The sequence below is a fragment of the Chroicocephalus ridibundus genome, chromosome 3 (genome assembly GCF_963924245.1).
Source record: "Chroicocephalus ridibundus chromosome 3, bChrRid1.1, whole genome shotgun sequence".
NCBI lineage: Eukaryota > Metazoa > Chordata > Aves > Charadriiformes > Laridae > Chroicocephalus > Chroicocephalus ridibundus.
The window spans coordinates 78,794,247-78,818,217 of NC_086286.1; the positions used below are offsets into that span (position 1 = coordinate 78,794,247).

The 23,971-nt window shown below is 42.4% G+C and overlaps 2 protein-coding genes across 3 annotated transcripts; both read right to left on the reverse strand.

The window, feature by feature from the left end:
- Positions 1-1,880: 1,880 nt before the first annotated feature.
- Positions 1,881-5,509, reverse strand: LOC134513318 (coiled-coil domain-containing protein 162-like). Of its 2 annotated transcripts, XR_010070378.1 has the most exons (3): positions 5,199-5,509; positions 4,460-4,591; positions 1,881-2,906 (listed from the first exon to the last, which is right to left on the reverse strand). XR_010070378.1 is itself a non-coding variant. In XM_063329810.1 (2 exons), exons 1-2 carry the CDS (start codon positions 4,604-4,606, stop codon positions 2,730-2,732), a joined length of 324 nt encoding a protein of 107 aa, XP_063185880.1. In that variant the 5' UTR covers positions 4,607-4,644; the 3' UTR covers positions 1,881-2,729. The 2 variants fall into 2 exon arrangements, 1 of the variants encoding a protein (XP_063185880.1); XM_063329810.1 differs by lacking the exon at positions 5,199-5,509 and having other exon boundaries at positions 4,460-4,644.
- Positions 5,510-11,301: 5,792 nt separating this feature from the next.
- LOC134513748 (coiled-coil domain-containing protein 162-like) lies at positions 11,302-18,317 on the reverse strand. The gene is made up of 7 exons (XM_063330911.1): positions 18,222-18,317; positions 17,005-17,237; positions 15,004-15,115; positions 14,460-14,580; positions 13,248-13,357; positions 12,305-12,454; positions 11,302-12,134 (listed from the first exon to the last, which is right to left on the reverse strand). Exons 1-7 carry the CDS (start codon positions 18,315-18,317, stop codon positions 12,045-12,047), a joined length of 912 nt encoding a protein of 303 aa, XP_063186981.1. The 3' UTR covers positions 11,302-12,044.
- Positions 18,318-23,971: the final 5,654 nt, after the last annotated feature.

Sequence of the window (23,971 nt, forward strand, 5' to 3'; positions counted from 1 at the left end):
ACACATCTTTTTAGATTTCCTTTTAAACCCTGATGACCAGTCCTCAGAGGTCATGCCCAGCTGAGCTGAATGAGGAGAAACCCAATCTCACATGGCTTGGCACTGGAGATAATGAAGTGTTGGTAAACAAATCTCAATTATCCTATGATCTTATGAAAGGACCAGAGTCAGACCTAAACCGAAAGAAAATCTGGGTTGTGGGAACAGGGAGCGCAAGGGGAGGGTAAGGGGGAGAAAAATGCTGTATTTACATCATTGCTTGTTAGAGAGAGAAGCCTCAAAACAACATTCATGCGTAGAACTCATTCAATTGCAAATAAACAACAAGGCAGTTGCTTCCAATTTCCTCCGTCTGCTGTAATTTGCGTTCTGCAACCAGCCTCTGGTCTGCATGTGGAACTTGTTTTTAAAGCAACGTATGAACAAGGAAAGAGAGGGGGAAAATAAGCACAGCTTTTTCAGATGTTGCTGGTTATACTTGGTTTGTAGAGACAGCCAGTAAGTATGGCTACATTTTACTGCCTGTACCACGATTGAATGCAATGGTACGACAAGCCATGCGTATCAGGTCAAACCCTCCTCTACAGCAAAGGGTTGTGGAATAGAGTTTGCTGTTTGTAAACACTGTCATCACAATCTGTACCAAGGAATGAAGTTAGGAAGAAGAGAAAGAACCAGCAGCTGATGTCAGAAACTCAAGAAAAACAAAAACAACAACAACAACAGCTGCTAGAAAGATGGTAGATGCAGTGGGTCTTTTGGAAGTAAATTGACAGCTTGTCAGTGAAGAAAACCAATTTATCAGCCAAAGGCAACTCCACGCTGCTGAAAAATATGAACACAAATAGCTAAAAGCAGTCACAGCCCAAACATTTTCCATTCGGGAGCTCTCTAAGCCTTACTAAGGTTGGAGTTCCATAGACTGCCAAGCTCAGAATGGAGCAATTGAGCCATCGGATGTGACTTTTTAACATCACGTTTACCTGAATTACCCTTGTATTGGAATGGGCAAGTTGGTTTGGCTAAACCGTATTTCCCAGAAAGGCATCTGGTCTTGACGTGAAGATACTCAGTCATATTGTCATTTCCACGGTTAATCACATTTTGAAAACATTGTTTCTGATTTCCCATTTTCAGTTTGTCTCGCCTCAACTTCTAGGCACCACCTCTTGAAATACCTTTCCCTAAGAACCCTTTAATATCTGCTATTCTCTCCCAACAAAAATCTATGTAGACTGTAATCAAGTCACTCTTCTTTCATCTAGGCTAAACAAATTGAGCCTTTTAAGAGCCCTCTGCTAGAAAGCATTTCCTGCGGCTCCCAAATCATCTTCGTAATACTTCTCTGCACTCTCTTTTTTTTTCTTTGTCTTTTTAAAGTAGTACACCCTGGAATCAGCAGCAGTATTTCAGTGTGTTGAGATACAAACCCATTTTTAATGGATCTATCTGCACTATTCCCCTTTTTATAAACTAAAAAATTGCAGCATCCATCCTTGCAAGTACCACACTACGTGGCCAGTCACCTGCCTGTTACGATCCCTGTCCTGTCCAGGGATACATTCACCCTGTTCCGTAGGAGTCCTGCTTTCTTCTCGTTCTTCGTCTACTCAGGCACTGCAATACATCTCAGAGGGATAATAACCAAGTGACCGAGCTATCTGTATGATTCTGTACTCCTGCTCTGCCCGCATTGTTATTCACTAAATGTGCCTTATCAAATCCACTAACGTTCCTCCCCAAATATGTCATCGGCAAATTTTATAATCTATAATTTTATATTTATTTCCAAGCCACTGACAAAGATGTTCAATACTGATAGTTCTGCTACCAGCCCCTGCAGAAATCCATCAGAAACCATCTTCATTTAATGAAAATAGCACATCTTTACATGTCAAAAAAATCTAGCTCTCAATCCATTTAGCATTTTTATTGATATTGTGTAATACTAACATTTAAAATACGAAAGTTATGTGCTGCTAACTCAAGTGTTACAAGGCCCTTCCAAATATGCATTACATCTCTAGCATTATGCTTATCTATCTAACTTGTAATCTTATCAGGAGAATGAAATGAGGTTGGTTTGACAAGGCTTATTTTCCATACAATCGTGTTGCTTGGCATTAAGTATATTGCAAGTGAAGGGTGTGCTTTTCAGTTTGACTTTGAGGAATGGGCTATTTCAGCATGTGTAGCCATGTGTAGAAATGAAAGGGAACTTGCTGGGGCAGTGATATATCCATGAAGGTGTTCAGATGGGGAAAAAAACCAAATCAAACCATGTAATGAATTTGTTCTGGATTTAATGACAACACCCCTGAATGTCTCCTTGAAATTTAATGATTTGGTGGAAGACTAATAACCTCAAGATCTGCAATTTATTTTTTTTATCTGCAGAATAAAATATTAATACTGTCTTTTCCTCAACTCAAACATACATCCAGCCCTGTTGATCGTGTATATAAATGTAGTGCCTGTAGCTGTCATTTTGGTACGTGACTCAAACTTTATCCGAGATGCTACAGTTTTTTCCCTCGTTCTCTCTACCTCCAATGGTGAAAACACTCAGATGAACATGTTGTTTCAATGACGTAAAAAACGCATCCAGCTTCAGTAACTGTGTCATGTGGGCAGTTTTGAATCCATTTCTCTCCTAGAATAACAGCAGGCAAAATCCTCGTTAAAGCAAGTGAGATGGAAAGGAGAATTCTACTTGTTGCACTGATGAATCAGGACCTGTTGGATTCAGATGCCTGTTTCTGTAGCTGTTTCTTTAGCTTGTCATTGTCTGCTTGAGATTTTGCAAGAGCTTTCCTTACAGACGTGGGCTGACCCTGAAATGAAGTCACCTCTTGTTCTGCCATCATTTTAGCATTCAGACACTCTTTTTTGTTTTGACGAGCTTCCTGTAAACAGAAAGCACATAACAGAAACAGTGATGAGAGCAGTGATTTCTCTTTCTTTTATATAGCAGTAGTGGGGTTCATGAAGCATAAATCTCTCAGACATTCTTAGTAAAGTGGGGTTCAATTGTTCCTATTTTCTAATAAAGGCTGGACCCATTTTAAGGCGAAGTGGGGAACAGGATGGACAAGAGGGGTCCTCTACAGGGGAAAATGTCAGATAATGTTTCATATGGGTACAGCTGCCCATCTTTAATTATATCCACATGTCAACAATTCAAGTTCTTGCGTGCAAACAATGTCAGAACAATGTAAATCTTGATCTTTCCTATGCATTACAAAGACCTGTCCATCTGCTAATCCATTTATTCCTTCATTATCTCTAAAGTAAAAACGTGTGTGATGAAGCTTGTTTTCCTTCTGGGCAGGGTCTTTTTTGTTTGTTTTAAACACAAACACAAACATGTATACACGTGTTGCTATGTCAGGCATGGACTTAGCAGCCCTCTCTCTTTTCCAAGCCATTTAGACTGGAAAAAGCAAGGTCCATGATCCTCTGCACTTGGAGTGGAGGACAGTGAAATACAACTTCTTAGATCTTCAGGATCATTCCAAAGTCAGACACAAGAAAGCTCTGTCTGAGCAAGATGAGTTAGTTTCTAATTTTAAAAAGCCAAATTTTCCCATTAATTTTTCTGTTTCAGACTTCTCTTTTAAAGCCTGTGAAGATAGCTCTTATTTCTTATTCAAATCCACAAATTTGCAATAATTCAATCCATCTTTGACTGATCTGTTTAATAAAATATTCTAATGGTTTAGCATCTCGCTGATATAACTGAACTAAGTGTATGCACATCCAGATTTATTTGGGTTTAAAGCACACAAACCCCATTTCGTTTTTTCACTCTTTTTAAGTTAACAAGTATGATCCATTCTGCCTTTCCTTTGCTTGACATGTGCAGCTAATTAACCTATATAACAATCAATAACCTGTTTGTTCCATTCTAATCAGCCTCATTTAAAGCAGTGAGGCACTTTTCTTTCCATCCATCTTCACTTTAGTTTAATTTAGTCATTTTTGTGCTTCATCTTGTATTTCTGTAATTAAATTTATAACCTCATCCTGTGTTCTGCTTTGTTTAAGCAGATACCAATTGAAAAAAAAAAACCCTCAGCCACCTCCCAAGCCAACAGTCTAGTTCATTTTCACTTCATGTCTGCCTCTCTTTCGTATGTTTTGGTCAGTTGTGGAATAGTTGATTTTGATACAACGTCATAATTAGTCTTCTGAGTTAATAACAGAATTAAGAATACTATAGGCTACTTGTACTTCCTAGACTCTTGTTTCAAGGGATTTGTTTCACGCTCTTCACATTTAAAGACCACCCTTATACCCATAATATAGAGGAGAAAAATGTTTAGAATTTGTACCCAAAATCTGCGGTTACGATGAGATCCTGTAGACTCACTGAGTAATAGTGAGCCTGCCCAATCTGACCGTTAGCTTTGCAGAAAATTAGACACTAATAACAGATGAAATGGTAAGGAAATATCACCTTCTCAGCATCTCTAAGCTTTGCAGAGAGCTGTGCCTTCTGAGTGATTTGCTTCCAACAGTTCAGAGCCTTGAGCTTACAAACCAGCTTGCTTAGCCTGATGTTTTCATCCCGCGAGAGCTGCAGCTGTTCCTGCAAGGGAGACATCGGTAAGAGTAGACCTGCAAAGATTACTTTCCCCCAGGAAGAAACGTGTGGTTTGGAAGTAAATACAGTTGTAAAAGCATGCAACTATTTCTATTTCATTTTAATTATCAAATGCTCAAACTTTGCAATTTGAAACAGTGCAGCCTTTGGCAATAAATTTCTATTACTGTGTCTCCAGGGATACAGGAAATGTGACCATTGCCCAGAAACCAGGAAAAAAAATGGAAGAAATTTATTCCAAAACAGCAAGCAGGTGAACCCCTCTGAAACGAAGCACTGTTAGTGGTGATAAACACTATTATGCCAAATGGGGATTCTGGTTCATAACACATTCAGTAACCTGGTTCACCCTAATCACAATGTCCTTAATAATAACAAAATTAGTGGATTCATGAGAAGTATAGTCATCAGGTTTTCATCTTCTTTGTTCAAAATAGCAGACTTCCTCCTGAAAACTGTTCTTAAGGCAGAGGAAAGCAGTTTCATTATGCAAAAATCATAGAAACAAGGGTCACAGAGGACGGCTGGAGGTCCTGGCCCTCCTGGCAGAGGTGTCTCTGCACAGACGCTCTACCATTCAGTGTCAACTCACCTTCTTACCCTTGGTGTCCCATATTAGTTTTATCTGCAGCTGGGCTTTGGCCTTCCTGATTTCATCCCTATGGGTCTGAACGCTGGTACTCTACCTTTGTTGCCTGTCCACGTTTCCACTACTTGCAATTTCTCTTTTTGTATTTTAATCCTTTAAGAAGCTCCTTGCTGAGTCAAGCAAGGCCAAGTTTCTGCTAAATTCCCTGGTCTTCTTGCATAAGAGGGTAGTTGGTTTTGAAATCTCTTTAAAAATCAACCAGCTTTCCTCAGTACTTTTCCCCTCTTGGCAGTTTCCCAGGGATTCTGCCTAGCAATTCCCTAAATAAGTCCCAGCCTGCTCTGCTGAAGTCCCAAGTCATAGCTCTGCAGCATAATTTTGCAACCTTTCTCCTGATCCTGAAAAAATTTCATAGTCACTGCAGCCTCAGATGACATACATCTGTGATGATATTCCCCACCAGTTTTTCTCTGTTTGAGAGCAGCAGAAGTAGGGATTTACAGCAGCTGGCTCCTCTAGCATTTGTATTTAGGATGAGACTCCGCCTGGCGTACTGTGTCCATCTCTGGAGTCACCAACATAAGAAGGACATGGACCTGTTAGAGCGAGTCCAGAGGAGGGCCACAAAGATGATCAGAGGGCTGGAGCACCTCTACTATGAGGACAGGCTGAGAGAGTTGGGGTTGTTCAGCCTGGAGAAGAGAAGGCTCCAGGGAGACCTAGCAGCCTTCCAGTATCTGAAAGGGCCTACAAGAAAGCTGGAGAGGGACTTGTTACAAGGAAATGTAGTGATAGACCGAGTGATTGGCTTCAAACTGGAAAAGGGTAGATTTAGATTAGATATTAGGAAGAAATTCTTTAGTGTGAGGGTGGTGAGGCACTGGAACAGGTTGACAGGTTACCCAGAGAAGTTGTGGATGCCCCATCCCTGGAAGTGTTCAAGGCCAGGTTGGATGGGGCTTTGAGCAGCCTGGTCTAGTGGGAGGTGTCCCTGCCCACGGCAGTGGGGTTGGAACTAGATGATCTTTAAGGTCCCTTCCAACCCAAACCATTCTATGATTCTATGATTGCCTAGGAACTGCCTAGGCTTTCACAGTGCCGTGTTCCCCTTCCGTTAGATTTCCAGATGGATAAAATCTCCATGAACACCAAGGCCTCAAATCAAAACCACTTTTCTTAGCTCTCTATAGACAGTCCCATCCAATTTATCCTCTGGACCAGGTAATCTGTAACGGATCCCCACCACAGTCATCAATCACTAACATTCTTCCCTCCTCTGACCTTGACTGATAGGCTTTCAGTAGTACATCTCCATGTTCATACAAGAGCTCTGTGTGGGGAATGATCTCCTTAAACAGAGTGTAATTCTCACTCCTCTTCCGCGCTGATCCTTCTTAAACATCCTGTAACCACCCATGACCATGGTGTGCACCAACTCACTGAGTTTCCATGACTCTGCTCAAACCATAGCCCTTTGGCTGCACATGAGCTCCCTGCCCTCCTTGTTCATTGCCTCAACACACTGCCCTTTCCAAGTGGGGATTGGAAATCTCCCTGCAGCCTTCTCACACATGGACCTCTTCCGTTTCCACTGGTTCCTCATTTACTTCTGTCTTTCCCCCTCCCCCAGGTTCATTGGGGGTGTGGAAAGCCCTTCTCACTCTGTTAGTGTTAGATTTATATCCTGCCTCACAAGGTTCTCTGCTTGAGAGATCTGCAGGCATATTTGCTTTAGACAGAAGTATTTAGCCATTATCCATTTGATCTCATTTATATTCACTGACTGACTATCATAATTTTAGTACAAATTAAACTTTGCTGAGGAGGGATATGTTTGACTATGAAAGGGATTGATTTGGAAGTTGTAGCCTGGAAATTACTTTCCAGGTTTTAGTTTATAATTCCCAGAACATCAGTTTTGGGGACACTTTTTCAAAACATAAAGCTGAATAAATTTTTGATTCTAAGTAACTCCCAAGTGGAAAAAAGGATTCTGTCCCCGTTCTTTTATGTGACCAGTTTGCACAATAAGAAGATAAAACTCCCATCAACACATTTATCAGGGTCACTGAAACATCACTTTCTCTTTCCCCCACCCAAAAAAAGGGACAATGACAACACATGAGAATGCTGACATTGTAAGTTCAATGTAAGCATGGCCAGCAGGTCGAGGGAGGTGATTCTGCGCCTCTACTCTGCTCTCATGAGACCCCACCTGGAGTACTGCAACCAGCTCTGCAGTCCCCAACATAAGAAGGACATGAAACTGTTGGAATGGGTCCAGACGAGGGCCCCAAAGGTGATCAGAGGGCTGGAGCACCTCTCCTATGAAGACAGGCTGGGAGAGTTGGGGTTGTTCAGCCCGGAGAAAAGAAGGCTCCAGGGAGACCTTGTAGTGGCCTTCCAGTATCTGAAGGGGGCCTATAGGAGAGATGGGGAGGGACTCTTTATGAGGGAGTGGAGCGATAGGACAAGGGGTAATGGTTTTAAATTGAAAGAGGGTAGATTTAGATTAGATATTAGGAAGAAATTCTTTCCTGTGAGGGTGGTGAGGCACTGGAACAAGTTGCCCAGGGAAGCTGTGGATGCCCCATCCCTGGAGGTGTTCAAGACCAGGCTGGATGGGGCTTTGAGCAGCCTGGTCTAGTGGGAGGTGTCCCTGCCCATGGCAGGGGGGTTGGAACTACATGATCTTTAAGGTCCCTTCCAACCCAAACCATTCTGTGATTCTCTGATTCACATTTATACTTCTTCAGATCCAAGTTCAAGTCTCTGTTGTTCACCTGTGTAGAAAGCATGGTGTTAGTTTCAATCAGAACAGACTGAAAGCAGACTTCCTAAGTTTAGAAACAAATTCAGTTCAAATACATGCAGATAATCAGGGTCTAAGATCTGGGTTTGGTCCAAAATTTCTGCACTTGGAGCATAAACACACAGGCAAAAATGATTGATTCATGACAGCCTGACAAAAGAGTAGCTATTAACAGAGTCTAGTAATGGACCACCTCCATGCTCTTCACTTAACCAATGTCCCAGATAGAATGCAATAATTTGAGACATCTTCAGCAAGCTTAACCAGGGTATTATCCTTGTGTTCAGTTACTGAGACACATATGTATTTCCTTACTTTAAACAAATGTTCTTTCAAGTCACCATTATTTTTAGTGGAGCCAAAATTTTTCTTCAGATCAATCATATTGTCAGCTCCTTCTCTTCTCACTTCACTGATGATTTCAAACACTCGTTGCTCAATGCTAAGGCGATAGACATCCAACTTTCCCTGCAGTTACAAACAGAACCCATAAGAGATGGAGTGTGCACGTATGGGGTGACAACGTTCATATTTCAGAAGTCTTTCAACTACAACCAGATGGTCTTTCTTCATAATTATTTCCCAAGATTCGATGTATCGGGAAGTTAGAGCAATATTCTTCTTGCATCCAGGCACTACTAGAAGTGGAATTTCAGTTGCATCATTTGCAGGCAACTTATTGACAATCCTGGGAAGTATGTATCTAATGGAAGCAGCAGCACCATGGTGAAAAAAAAGGCTTTCAGTTGAAAACTGGACTCACCCTCAGGATTGGAAAAGATATCACAGTATTCGTCAAGTAACTATTGCTCTGGCCACAGACATTAATGGGCTTGTGGACCATCAATCAAAACCTTGGGGATCCAATGCAGGTAGTTGCTCTATAATACACGTGGTCACAATCAGCTCAGTTTTTTTTCAGGCTAGGTTGGGGTATCTTATTTTTGTAAGTAATGAAATATGTCACCCAAAAGAAATCAGTGGACCACTTGAAAACAAAGGCATTGTTAGAGTGAGCAATACAATTACACAGTGGACATAAAGTTTCCAAGAAAAATAATGCAGAATATTGCAAACTGAAGTATTATATCCAAAAAGTTCCCTCCACTGTAACTAAAAAGAGCTTCCATCACTCTCTCTAATGTGGTAGCTGTTCCATAGAGAATACGCCTCCTCTCTTGGAAAAGGTACACTATTTTTCTACCAGACATTTTTACAAGATGCTTCTAGCAGCAGGAGATAAATGATTCACTCATTCATCCACCTGGCACACTGCAGCAATTTATTCCTTTGAGTGCTACTCTTGTTGGCAAATTATACCGCAGCACAAAAGAGACCGATCAAGTACCCCCTCTTATTCTGTACCTACTTTTAGACAGACACAAGTCACAAATAGGTTCCGCGCTAATGATTCATATTCATCCTGTACTTATTTTCCAATCTTCTCTTTGAGACCAAGATTTTCTTCCTCTAAGTCAGCGAGCTGGGATCTGAGAGCAGTTATTTCCATAATCATCCCATGGCACTGCCCCACAATCTGTCACAGCAGAGAAAGTGAATGAGCAAAGCTAGGGACGAGCAAACACCATAGCCTAGGAGCAAACGATCCAGAGCTCTGAATATGTTGCGTGATACCTAATTATACAGAGCAAGAATATCTTCCTAACTGAGTGGCCTGATGAAAATAATCCATTGATGACAGGGAATAACTCACTTTGTACATCTCTGTTGGTTTTAGAAACACGTGTTCCCTGGAAACACTAGGAACAATTGTGGCAGTTCACAACCAATATTTGAAAGTTTCGTATATGACCTTAAACAGACTGGTTTTGGTCATCAGGAAAGAAACATCTTCTCACCAGTAGGTGTGAGAACTGACAGAAGGAAGTACATGCAGAGGGCAGAGGAGCAGAAGGATTAGGGAGCAGGATTAGGGAATCTGATTTTAGGAGAAGATCCCGTGCATGGCTCTGCTATGTCGGTGAGCCTGACCTCTCACAGCATGATCTCCCCTGCCTCCAGAGAGAAAGTCAGAAGAATCGTGACCAGGCTTTGTTCAGTAAGCTGTGAGGTAATGCATTTATCAGAGCAAATATGCTGTCCGCTGATAAGGTTGTACATACAGACCATTTAATATATGATAAAAACAATTATATGTTCCATTTCTTGATATTTGACAATTAACATACCCTCAGAAAGGGCACGCAGGTTAGCACAAACAGGAAGGTATATGGTAGAAGTTAAAAAGATTTAAATGACAGAATTTAAATTTCACATAGGTAGGTCATTGCTAGATATAAATGTTTGGTCATTTTCATACCACTAAACAGCATTTGCAACGAGATGAACACAACGGAGAAAAGCTAAAAATCATTCTCCGCGTATTACGTTATTCAGAGAAGAAATAGGCACAACTGCAGACCGTAGGCACAGCCAACAGCACAATCTGCTTTCAAGGTTGCCTGGCACCTCCGCATGCCAGATCCAAGTAGTAAATGCTAATAATGTCAATGGATTCTTGCTTAAATTTTCAGTGTCAATTTTTTTTTTTCTTACAGCAAACATTACTGAGACGCTTCTGAAAATGAATGCTGGGGAAAAACACGTGTATTTTAGCCCTGCTGAAAAATTCTGGTGATATTCATTCAGAGAAGTACTAGTTTTCCTCTGTTTTGTGTGTCTTTTTAGTAAAATCAGCAAAAAGTTTGTCAAATCCTAAGACTTCATTGGAGAAAAAGAAACATCATTCACGTACATTCCTTACAGACCTTTTCGTTTTCAAACTACCTGCCATCCCATTTTGGTTGATCATGCCTGAACCTTTCCCATGGTTTCTAACACCTCCACTGAGCAACTGACCTTTCTCTTCAGACTTGCAGTAGCCTCTGTTAATTGCTTTAGGCCAGTGAGAAGTGGAACTGGGAGGAACTTCTGAGGTTAAAGCAGAGCCCAGAGAGAGCAGGCAGCTGCCCGGGGTGGTTGGTCACAAGGGATGAGCTCTGTTGTACTCAAGGGAAGTGGCAGAAGAGACAGGGATTTGGTGGCAATGGGCTAGCAAGGTGGAGGTGGGGAGAGACTCCACTGCCCATAGGCTCCAGGAAAGTCCTACCGACTCCTCCTGTATCTTTCCACACAGCTGAAACCTTACACGTGTTTCTCATTGTCTCTCTCACTCCAGTCTTCCCAAACATATGGACAGGACAGTGAAATCAGGGAAGAAGGGAGGTTCCTGACAAGACACTGTACAGAAAAGGATATAGGGGCAAAAAAATGGAGAGAGCATGAGAAAGTGGGGCAAGAAACTGATAAGAAGCCCAGAGAAGAACTCAAATCTTGTAGTCAGTGATGAGGACAGATGAGAAAGGGAGCTCAGGAATGAAATACAAAATGCAGGTGTTCCAACACTGCTATGCAAACATCCCTGAAACCCAAGCAGTCTTCTCCGTAGTGTGGGTTTCTGTAGAAGCTGACAAGCCTCTAGCAGTGGAGTTTGTGTTGATGGTGCCAAGCCTTCAAGTCAGCTGATAGATGACATGGATATCACATGATTTCACAAGATGGCATTTCTGATTTATTGGCTGGGTTTACTTCTTTAAAAAATTCCACCCACACATACCAGCTATCCTAAAGAACGCAGCGGAAGCTGCGAAGTCAAATACTCAGAACTTAAGAAGAGTTGGTTATGCAGCCACGACATAGCATAGCTGGTACCTACATGGCAGTATGGCCTCCATGCCTGACGCACTTCTATTTCCTATCTCAATGGTTGAATTGCCATGGGAGAATGTCGTGTAGGAGGAGAGATCCATCAGTAGGAGTTTAAGTTAGAAAGTTACCAGTACGTCATCCATTGTGAACATGAACCACAGAACAGCAGGCCGCTACATTTGCCTTCAGGTTATCTTTGTTTTACAAGTCCTTCTGGCACGACTCCTGGCATTGAGTGCAGAAACAAGAGCCCCAGAGCCACCCTGCCTTTCTTCTCAAAGACTATCACCATGTGTCTGCACAGTGGGACTCTGTCCCAAATGAGACCACTAAGTACTACCAATCGATAGACCCTCATCACCAACCTGTGTCAGGGCCACATCGCTTTGGTTGCCACCTCCTTCCACTGCGCGCAGCTCCTGAAGCAAAGCACAAAGATGCACGGTGACTATGCTTGTGTAGCCCAACTCTACTTCAACAACTTCCCAGCCTGACAGCTTGACTTTATTTTTCATTTAGCAACTGCCTCCCATCCAGAGAAACCACCTTCCCCTCTTCTTGAAGAGCAGAATCAACGTTCTGAGCATACTTGTTCTTTTTGGTAAAGTAGACGGTGCTGTTGGCGCAGGATATTTTCATAAAACATGGAGCAGGTCTCAAAGTTGCTGCGCTCTCTGGCAAAGATGTCACAGCCCGGTATGGTGAGACAATGTTGTAAATGGCTTTTTTTAAAAGTAACCTAGAAAAAAAAAAACAAAATAAAAAACCTTGCAGGTCGCCTGAGTCATAACCGCTGCTATATACAGCATACATCAAAATGAAACATGGTCACCTTATTGTAAATTAAATACTTCTGCAATATCAAAATGAAGCAAAACCAAAATTATTCAATGTAACCGTTTTTGCCCAATCTGCAGTTTCACTGAACTGATGGAAAACAGATTTGTCATTTTTTTGACTGGTTCTAGCTGCAACTACATAAAGTACTTTTTTTCCATCTGAAGCTGAATTTTCAGTAGAGAAATGAAATCACCAGCTCAGCAACTGCCTGGATTGCAGTTGGGCCCCAACATCTCTTCTCTCAAAAAAACATGTTTTGTGTTTTTTAACCAGAAGTGGTCATATTTTCATAAATATTTTCTTTAAATTTCAGTGGAAAAAAAAGCCCTAAAAGTACTTCCTAACATGGTGGTGGACATTTGATTTAGCAATGACTCAGGAAGAAGAGTTCCCACTCCTGAATCCGTGAATAAAGTCCTGCAATCCTGCATTGCAGTTGCAGGTAAACCTCCCGCCCTAACTCATCTTCGCATTATTACAGTCCTGAGAGCTGACATAAACCTGTCAGAAGGCAGTAGGGCAATACACAAGTTTGCTGCCAACACTGCTGTTACAAACCAACATAATCTGAATCTAAGCTCTAAGCTTAAGAAATGTGTTTCTCTTTCAGGTCACTGATTAACAAGAGCCTTAATAAATAAAGCTGTAAACATGATTTAGCTGTTGCTTACATAGAAATGCAGAATATCTACCTCTGTATCTGATTCTTGGTAGTTTTCCATCAGCCTTTGAACAAATATTTCAACTATCTGTGGTCGTACAACTGAGAAATTTTCTTGCATTACCCTGTGTTTCCAGAGCTCTGCAGGAACAGAGGGAGGAAAAAAAAGGGAAAAAAAAAACCCCAACAGAATAAAACCACACATCAGTGGGTATCGCTACCACAAAATATTGATCCTTCAGCAATCCCTGGGATTTGACACTGGGTATGCTTTATAGCTTAGGGTTTCTCAGCTTTCCTAAAATGTTTACAACAAAAAGTAAATGTCACTGCAAATAGACTGCAAAGCCTGTGTTGAGCAGCAATATCAAATTCGTTCTGGTATCAAAACCAAAATGCAATTTCATTACAGACCAGTTCTGTCAATAATGACCTGGCCCACAATTGTGTATTAGAGTTTTCTGTAAATAATGAGTAAAGAATATGGCTTTTGTGTGAAATTTAACATTTCTGTGCATTAATTATTGCTGCCTGCAACCACAACCAGTGGCAGAAGGGCACATTTTTCTTCCCTTTTATTTCCACTTTTTCTTTGTTTTACTATTTGTGCCTGTGAATACCCAAATTGCCCAGATCCGTGCAGTAATTGTACCAAGTAACATCTAACATAGTAAAAAGTCTGACATTTAAATTGCACTGCTAGGCCTAAAATATTAACACTGCAACACAGAGGAGCAGAGAAGTAATTTCCTATAGTTTTTTTCAGGCTGGCTGAAAACTCCAGGATAATTAGTGTTCACCCTTGTTTGCACAATTGTTTTTGCAATGATTATGGCTAAACACTCACTTTGTAAAGAGAAAGGGAACTCTTAGATTTAGGGAATTTGAATCTGTTGAACAGACGGAATAAACAGGTCAATGCAGGAAGGCATATGGAGTGTCGGGACACAATTCTTCACGGCTTCCAGCTAGGTCTATTTCTGGAATTTCTCACAATGGGGTCTCCAAAGCAGATGAGAGTTTCCCGAGGGTAAGCTATTTTTCATCAGTGACACCTTCCCCATGATTCAGCTGATCCCTGGCCTCCAAAAGGATGCACAGGGCAGTGGGGAGCTGAGGGCAAATGTGCTGTCCCCTTCACACGCAGGACAAGTCTTTGCTGCCTTTAGGCACCGAGGCTACTTTTCCCACTCAAGACTGGGGCTCCCATATTTCTCAGGAAGGGTATTTTAATTCCCCTTACCAGCAGGGAGACTGCTCTCTTGTCTGGCTCTTTCTGATGTCACTAGAGTCGTCTCCTGGTTAATTTTCTTCTGCACATCATGGATCATGTGAATTTCTAGGCTTTCCAGAAGCTTTTGAAGCTAGAATCAAGTTTAATACTCAGCTCTTACTAAATCTCTATACTGCTTATAAAGCAACTCGCCAAATAGCAAAAGCTAGCAGACTAAACCAAAGCAATTCTCTTTCCCTTCTTCCCTAAAATACAGTACTCTTAGATACAGTACCAAGGTTAATATCATTTGGGGGTGACTGTGAGCCAAGTGCTGTGCCACAGATACTCCGGATAGAAGCAGGTTCCCTTGCTGCTTTGGGCTGTCCCAGGACCCAACCCGGCTCCACGCAGCAGAGGTGCCACTGCAGAGCCTCACAGGTCACCCACATCTGCCCAACTTCCCCCCACAACAGCCCCCACAAGCCTCCGCTGGGACTTCTTTTATCAGAAATTGCAGGAAAAAAAGACATTGTGTGGTCCCCCGCAAGGCCCATAATTGGCCTCTCCTTACATGCTCCTCTGGGGGGGAGTACATGCCGAGTGCTCTAACGGGCTCTCCAAACTCCTCCTCTGTGCCCGCTTGTCTGACTATGGCTTTCATGGCTGGGTACAGGATATCTGCACTAGAATCACCAAGACATGGGTATTTCAGACATTCTCTCACAAAATCACTGTGTTTGCATTCGCTGACCTTGGACCTTAACTTTCCTTTTTCTTTTTCTTCCCCTGCCCCTGCCCCTGTTCCTAACTCATGTAGAATATGATTAAGTCTCAGCTCACTGCATCAGCTGCACTTGACATATAAGCGGGTCAGGGCAGTCTCTTCTTCACTGGTCCTGCCTTGTTACATAGTTCGGTAATTTCTCCAAGTTCATAATAATATAGAACTAAAACCGAGGGGAAGGAACAAGGGGTTGACCAGACAAAGCAGGGAAATCTGGTCACTGGAAAGAACTTGTCTATGACAGTCACTCATAGACAATAGACCAAGAAACTCCCTCCACCTCCTCCCTCTGCTCTCCTTCCTATCTGATCATGGGTTTGCTAAGTGCCTCTGAGTGCTAAGTGCCAAGGCAGACACGCACTTTGCTCTTAGAAGCAGAGGAGCCATTAGCAAAGCTTATATACCTCGTTACATTTTATTGCTTTAATCACGCTGCCTTTTAAACCCTTGGTGGTGTGACACAAAGGTTAGGACAGAGCTCAGAGAGGGAAGCAGGGAGCTCTCAGCTGTGGAAGGGGAAGGGTGGAGATGTGGGAGAGGGAGACACGGTGGGATTTTTGGGTACGGTACGTCCCAGGTGCTTTAAAACAGCCCCCTCCTTACTGCAGGCAGATCTCCTGCTACGAAAGAGCTGTTACAGGTGCCACTAGAGAATCTTCTCCCGCTCAAAGGCCAGAGTAAGCAAAGCCAGGGAGCTCACCTCTCCTCCCAGGAAGCAGTAACTGCTAAGCCCGATCTCAGGCACCACCACAAGAAAGCTCGGGGTGCAGAAGGGCCGGGAGATGCTGAGGCCAGGGATCTCCAGCAGCTGCCCAGCCCCGTGGGTAGAAGCACAAGCTGTTGTTCGCTCTGCACAGAGAACTTGCACCCCTGGCTCCCAGCCCTCCTGCAACCCAGTCCTGCTCTGCCCCGGGGCTGCTCCTTCAGCAGAGTTTATAAATTAGTTAGAGGCAAAGACAGTGTGCCCCCAGCATTGGACTGTGCCCCTTCCCTATCTGGTGGTAATGCATGGGAGGTAACACTGGATATAGATAAATGGAGACCAGAATGGAGTAAATCTGATACCAACTCTTTACACACACATAAATTTTCTGTGATGGATTCCGATTTGTCGATCTAAAATGCCTTGGCCTTGTAGGGACAGGCACACTGAGCAATTGCTCCCTCCGCACTCCATTGCACAACAGTGTTTTCCAGTGCCTTCATGCACGGATTTCACCCTTACTGCATCATCTTGCTCCTTTCACTTCCTTTCTTGTGGTTTCCGGGGACAAGGCTTTTTAAAAAGCGATGTTCCATTTTCTGCTTTCAGAAGGGCCTCTCTGATGGAAATCTTCCAATATTTTATTCTTGACTGCTCAAAGTTGAGCCAAGTAGGAGGGTTAGGAAGAATTCTGCTACAATTCATCTAACAGGCTTCCAAAATTTCCATTTATTCAAGTACCGTATTTAACATTGTTTATGGAGCCTGAAATACAGAGGAAGGTCACACGACTGAGAAGAATGCGCTTGGAAAACATCATCAGCAAACAGTCTGAATAGAAATCGAAAGAGGGGAACAAACAACTGTACTGAAACAAAGAAGCAAAAGGTAGCTCTCAAGCCGTTCGAGAAAAGCAAAAATGCTAGGTTAATTATAAGCAAAAATAAAGAAAGATAGAAATTAAAAAAAAAAAAAAGGAAAGTGAAAGAGGGGGACAGGAGGAAAATGGATGGAGAAGGCAGAGACTTTTCTAATTTTTCCTCTTTTCAGTCACTCTGAGTATTCTTGCATCCAAGGTAACTTACCCATATTGCTCACAAAACTCTTTGTAGAGAGGAACTGTATTGATATCCTCAGTCCTCAGTTTGAGATGGCCCCATTCTGCCTTTAATATTTCTAGTTGCTTACATGGTATCAGAAAAGATCTCAGCAAGTTATGTGATATGACTGGATCATGATGCCTTAGCAAAAGTTTGCACATCTTTTTGCTGTTCTGCAACCAGTTAGCACTTGAGTCGACCATTTCTGCCAAATTCCGCTGGAGGTCACAGGGAAATGTTTTGCTTCAAAAAGCTATGACAAGCTTTTCACATGCTTTTCTTTGCTTAATCCAATATACAGTGGGACAAGACGCGTGACAGGCTATTGCACAATCAGAACTTGCAATGGGTCCTTACACCAGTGTTCTTCAGAGCATGGTGCAGGGAAACCCTGGGCTAGTTTTTGATTGCGGTGAGTACTCGCACACAGCAGAGATGGGGATAAAATCACACAGAAGTTAAATCCCTTTTTTTTTGTTGCTGCTTTCCTCAAGTGAATCGCTTTCAACAGCAACACACGCTGCTTGGTCTCTAACTAAAGTACTGTTACAGAAATCAAACCCTCAACTCAGATCTTGAGGGAAGCAGACCTTAAAATTACTAAATTTGTCCTTTCCATCCATTTGACCTTGCAAATCAATCAGTGTATCTGTTTTCCATCACAAACAGTTTGAAACTCTCCCCATTCCTTGAACCAAATCTTTGTGTAGTTTCTGGCAGGCTTTAGGAGCCCCCAGCAACCATTCCACACAAACGCAGCCACAATGCAAGTACTTGGAGAAGTACAGCCTGGAAGTACCTTGCCTCTCCTTGACTAGATTCAGTTTTAGACAGTGGCCAGGCTGTTCCTTTCCCCTTTGTACTGAGGAGCTCTTGATAAAGGAAGAGCTGGACCTTCAGTGGGGTGTAGGGAGACGTCAGGACAGTCTCTGTTTTCTCCAGAAGTCTGGTGCACAGGCCCACAAGGGGCATCACTCTCTAGGGATCTTGGGATCTATCTAGGGCTTCTCTCAAGAGCACACAGGATTTATAGGAGATGTTTTCCCCTTTGCTTCTCACCAGATGGACAGGAGTAGGTGAGGTTATTACAGCGTACCTCAGGTCTAGGTTGCTTATATGCACAGAGATTTGGTTGCAAAAACTAACGGGAGTCCTACACAGAAGCCAGTACAGTCCCAAACAAACTGAGTCGTCAGAGGTACCTGCTTGCTCTTAGCTAACGAAGCTTGACAGTCAGCGTGATCTTCCACAGCAGAGCTGTAGCTGCTCTGCCGTACATCCTCCATTAGAAACTGCATTGCCACCAGCTCCCCATGCGTAACTCTTCAGTCTGCATCACTCAGGCTGCACAGGCACAGCTGGAGAGGGAGGGAGAGTCTCTGAAGGTCTGCTGCGCGGAGCTCAACCAGTAACAGCAAATCTCAGATGACTGTCAGCACAGGGGGGTTTGTGTCATAAACACAAATAGATTTCAAACTTTTAGCACCATGGTCCTAAAGCACATATGCCTGTGCATAAAAATTATTTGATTCTCTAGTTCTAGCACACTAGGAAAATTATAAGCTTAGGTTCATTATCAATAAAAATGCTCTGCTCTCCTTGAAGAAAGATCAAATGTGAATTAATTGGTAAAATGGGCTTTTGGACAGAAAAGGGGGAGATGTTTTTTTTTCAATTCTATTCTTTACAAAACAAAGACAGGAAACAAGATAGTATTTGTTTTCCTCCTGCATCACAGATTCATCTTGTCTTTATTTCTTTGGACATAAGCACAAGGCTGCTGTCTCACTGTACCTGCATGTTGTAATTTATATTAATGGTGTTATTGATAGTGACTGGAAACAATCCTCCATCCATTAGGAATGTCCTCCAAGGAAAATGCATGAGTGTCTGAAAGAATAGAGATGACTGTTCATAAATAAGAACAACATTCAATTAGTTATGAGAGTCCCATCTAATTTGATCAGGAAAAGGCAACTCAGAGGCCAAGCTGCTATTTGATATGTGATACACTCGGCTCTGACTGAAAATAGGCCGTGTGCTGGAAAAGAGAGAAGCATCTATTATCACTCCTTGGGAAAGAAGCAATAAGTTTCATTCCAGAATACATTTCCCACAAAGATGCTCTGCTACTTCTGCCTCCACAGAATAGCTCCCACGTCCTTACCTACTTACTGTCAGTCATTTATTGCTGGTCCTATCTCAGAGGCATCAGGACATCTTATTCATCAAAGACATCTAGATTTTGCGTGCCAGTACAAATCCTGTTTCTCAGTTATGCTAAGGAGGTCCTATGTGTCGTTGTCACCTAAATCAAGGCAGGGGGAGCAAAAAATTGTATTCCTGTAACTCATTGCTTGGGAAAGGCATTATTAAAGGTGAAACAGTAGTATCTGATATTGGATAATTAGCAGGATGGAAGAAAATGAGCAAACATGAAGTTAGAATGATTATTTTAAACTGCTTATTACCTTGGAATACGCTAATATCATCAGCAAGACTCATCTTTACTTCCTTTACCATTACGCCAGCTTTCTTTTCCCGCGTCATTCAAGGTGCCTCTTTAGCACATGTGTATCTCATTCAACATTATTTAGCTCCATGTGACCCTATAGCTAAGAAACCACTAGACCTAAATATCATGCACACAACCATGACAGACACGTTGGGCAACTAAAACTGCTGCCAGGTGATGAGAGAACTCAGAAGGGTAATTGCCAAAACTGAAAGTTAGTAGAAACAGCAACATCTGTTATACAGAAGAATTCCATTTTGGTGACATGAGTGTGATTACATTCCATCTCAAATTTTTATTACTCACTCCTGTAGAGAACGTTTTGTAGAATTCCTAATGGTGAATCAAGTTAATAAGCTGTGATCATGGGATTCTTTTTTTAATTAGCTATTAGTGGTTCTTTACACTATGGTAGGGAAGGAGTAAGCACACCAGCAAGAACCACAGAGGACTTTGTTCTCCAAGGAGCTTGGTGCAAACAGAGGAAGAGCGCCTCGGGGGGGTGAGCTTTACTCACCCGGCAGCTTTGCCGGTCCAGAAGCTGTGGGAGCCTTAGCTGTGAAGCAAATGCACTCTGAATCGTAGAGTTACTCAACGGAGGCAGCGCATGGTGTATCCTGTCTGTAACACTCTGGTAGGCTGAAACATTCCCCGAGGACAAAAATCTCTCTCTGTAAAGGCAAAAAAAAATGTTTGTATTAAAAAAAAAGTAAGATGACTTCAAAATTCCCCAAATGGTTGATAACAAAATTAACTGCTCCTCATTATAATCCAACATGGGAGCGAGTGATAAGGATAGCAGCAGATATGGCAATTAAAACAAACAGACACAGGTGCATCTGACGGGGGACGTTTACAGCAAAACATATGCCTGTGCTAACGGAGAGGGATGCTCAGGTCGCTAATAGACTGGATAGTAATCCAGGAGCTCTACTACTTCCTATTCCAGATATTAGGATAATTTCCTATACAAAGTGGGAGAACCACTAAAGATTTTCCAAGTTTTCAAAAGTGCTTGTGAAGCTTTGGAACCTAAATTACAGGATGCTTGAAGTCCAGAGCTAGGTCTAGCAACAACGCTCCCCGCTGATTTTCATGAGACCTGTTCTCACCCAGCGAAGGCTGGGCCACACAGACGCACCAGAGCCCGGCTGAGCAGCAGGAGCTGCTAAACCAGCAGAGTGCTCTTCCAACCAGAGGTGTATGGCGCTTCTGGGGCCCAGCTGGCTCCTCACGCTTGGATTGCATTATGCTCTGCAACCCCACACATAAAACTACTTTTACTGCACTGTATTCATCATGTAAATAAGTTACTCAACCAAGCTTAGCTATGACTTTGTCATTTCATTGCAGTCTCTTTTTCACCCTCCATTCTCCTGTACTTCATTCACATGCTTTTAAAACAAAGAGCCCCTGATCAACTGGTTCTTGCAATATAAGAAGCAATCTAGGCTGCAGCTCTTTCTGTAGTTGAATGGCAACTCAAAGGCGGGGATCTTGTTCTTTTGTTTTCGTCAAACACTCACAAGCACTTCAAAAAATGACGCGCGGGTTCTGTCGGTTGCAGGACTAACAAAGGGATTACAGGCACAAATAACAGCTTCTGGGATCAAACTTGGCAGAGAAGTTCAGAAGAGATTAAATGTGATTTAGTGTCACAGTGGAAGCCCTGGTGTGGAGAAAATGGAAACTAATTGCACTGGCAATAAGGAAAAAGAAAGATGAAGATGAAAGAAAGATGAAAGATACAGCATTTCTCCTTACTTCCTGTTAACGCACAATTCCTTATCTGAGGAAAAATTTGCCCTCGCCAGTTGTCCCTATAGTATTTTAATCATGAAAACACAGAAATAAAAGCACAAGGTAGTTTGATCTTCTTGCGAGTCTCCAGAAGAATCTTCAGTCTACAAATCTGTACAATCACAGCTCCACTGGGTAGCCCAAGAGTGGTCATACTGGGTCAGAGCAAAGGTCCATCCAGCTCAGAGTCCTGCCTCCCACAGTGACCAAAAGTGGATTCATTAGAAGATTACAAAAATCTCCAGAACAAGCATATGCTGATATTTCCCACAGATATTCTCATGGCCTCCAAGAATTTGTAGCTCAGGAATTTGCTCAGCCAGAGGTGATTGTAAATGTTTAATAATCCTTGGTAGATTTGTCTGCCACGAGCCTGTGCAGTCTCCCTCTGAGTCCTATGAACTTCTACCACACACCACATCCCTCAGCAAGAAATCCCACAGCCTAATTACAAACCATGTGCAAGAATGCAAGAACAACCTTTTTTCTTTTTTGTTCAGAGCTGGCTCCCTGCTGTTCACCTGGGATGCACCTTGTGCTCAAAAAAACCATGAGAAGACACTCCTTGTTTATCCCCTGCCGCTGACTGATGGTTTTACAGAGCTCTTCCCCAGCTGTTCCACCCAGCAGCCTTTCATCATCCCTGTGGCTCCTTTGGGAACCTTTCTGAGTTCTGTCCTTTCTCAGCTGGGGACCAGAACACAGATTTATTCAGCAGTGTAGTAGTGGTTTTATTTTTGTTCTCCTAAAAGGAATCAATTTGAGTTTGTTTTTTTTTATTTTTTATCTCTACTGAGCTGAAATTTTGACAGAATTATCAGTCATAACTCTGATATTTCATTACTGCATGGTAATGGTGAAGTCAAAGGCTGTCATTTTATACATTGGGATTGTTTTTTTTTTACCAACACAGTGAACTCCATCTGCTGTTTTATTTTGCAGTCACTCTGTTTTGTAAGGTCCTTCTCCAGCCAGCCCCATCCTTGGTATGCCCACACCCTGGGTGTCTCAGTATCACGTACACACTGTACCGCCTCAGCTTCAGTCCCTTTTCAATGTCACCTATGAGCACCTGAACAGCCCAGGAGAAAGTTCAAACTTTTGTGAGAAGCCACCGGTAACCTCCCTTATCCACCACAAAAGCTGCCCATTTACAGTCTTCTCCTTCCTAAATTATTTACAAATGTGACCACCTCCTCGCATATCCAGCGGCTGCTCAGACTCCTTAAGAGCCTCTGTTGCAGCTATTAAAGCTTTCAGGGAATCCAGACAAACTGTATCAACCCCTTACCCATGTTTGTTAACACCTTCAGAGAACCCCAATATCTATGTAAGGCATGACTGCACTTCCCAAAGGCAGTGTTGACTCTTCCCAAATACATCACGTTTGTCCGTGCATCCACTTCACTGCAGTTTCTGCTAATTTGAACACTATGGATATCGGGTTAATCAACCTGTGATTAGCCAGATCACCCTTGCGGTCCTTTTTAACAACTGCAACACATCAGACACTTCCAGTCTTCAGGTATCAAGGTTAAGCAAGAAGCTTAACCTTGCTTCCGTTGAGCAAGAAACTACACACCATAGCTAATGCTTTGGCTTTTTTGCAGAAAAAAAAAATAATTAAAAATTCTTGAGTTCTCACAGAATTCTTGAACATTGTCTGGTCTTGACAACTTGTTCATCTTCGTTTCAGTCTGCTTGTCCCATCACTTTCCCTGGCAACACTTCCACTTGCAGCAGCTCCTCTGATTCATCTCCCATAAAGAAACGTTTTGGTGTGGGAACCTCCTCAAGTTTTTCCACAAGGAATGAAGAAACAAACAGATCACTTTTAAAAACGTGTGCTGTCAACTTACCTTCACTGAACGCTCCTGATCACCTACTGGCCCTACGGACTCTCTGGCAGGTTTCCTGCTCCTGGTATATTTGAAACAAGTTTTATGATTAGTGTTGATGCCTTCAGCAAAATTGTTCCTCAAAATATTTGCTGGGCTGTCTTGAATCCTTTTACATTTATCCTGTCACGGTTCATGGTCTTTTCTATTTTCTTCATTTGCATGAATGTTCAGCTTTTTGAAGGACGCCTTCTTGCTTTAATAATCTGTTTAATCCTGCTGTTTATCCATGCCAGCAACCTCTTACCCTTTCTTAAGTCTTTCTTCACATGTGGTATGAATTTCTTGAGTGCCTCCAGTATGTCCCCAAAGAGTCTCTATGCCATCTGCAAGGATTTAACTCCCCTAGCTAATCCTTCTAGTTTGTTTTCAGTAAGTATTCTCATTTTTATGTAGTTTCCCATTTTGAAGCTGAGCTCAGCTATGGTGATATTTACTCGGCTTTCACTGTTCCTTCAAGGATGTTTTATGCAAGCACATCATGGCTGCTTTTAGATAACAGCTCTTTAACTGCAGCATTTTGAACTCGGTCCTGAGTGTTACTCAAAAGCAAGTCCAGGAGTTGTCTCTCTTCTGGTGAGGCATCTACAGAGGGGGGGAGAGTCGAAATTTACTTTACTTTTGCATGTCCTGCCCTTGTTTTGGTTCTGCCAAGGTTATTCCACTGGGTACATTCAAACCATGCTGTGACTACTATTGACAGACAACATATGGGAGAAGATGGGGAGAAAAGGGAGAC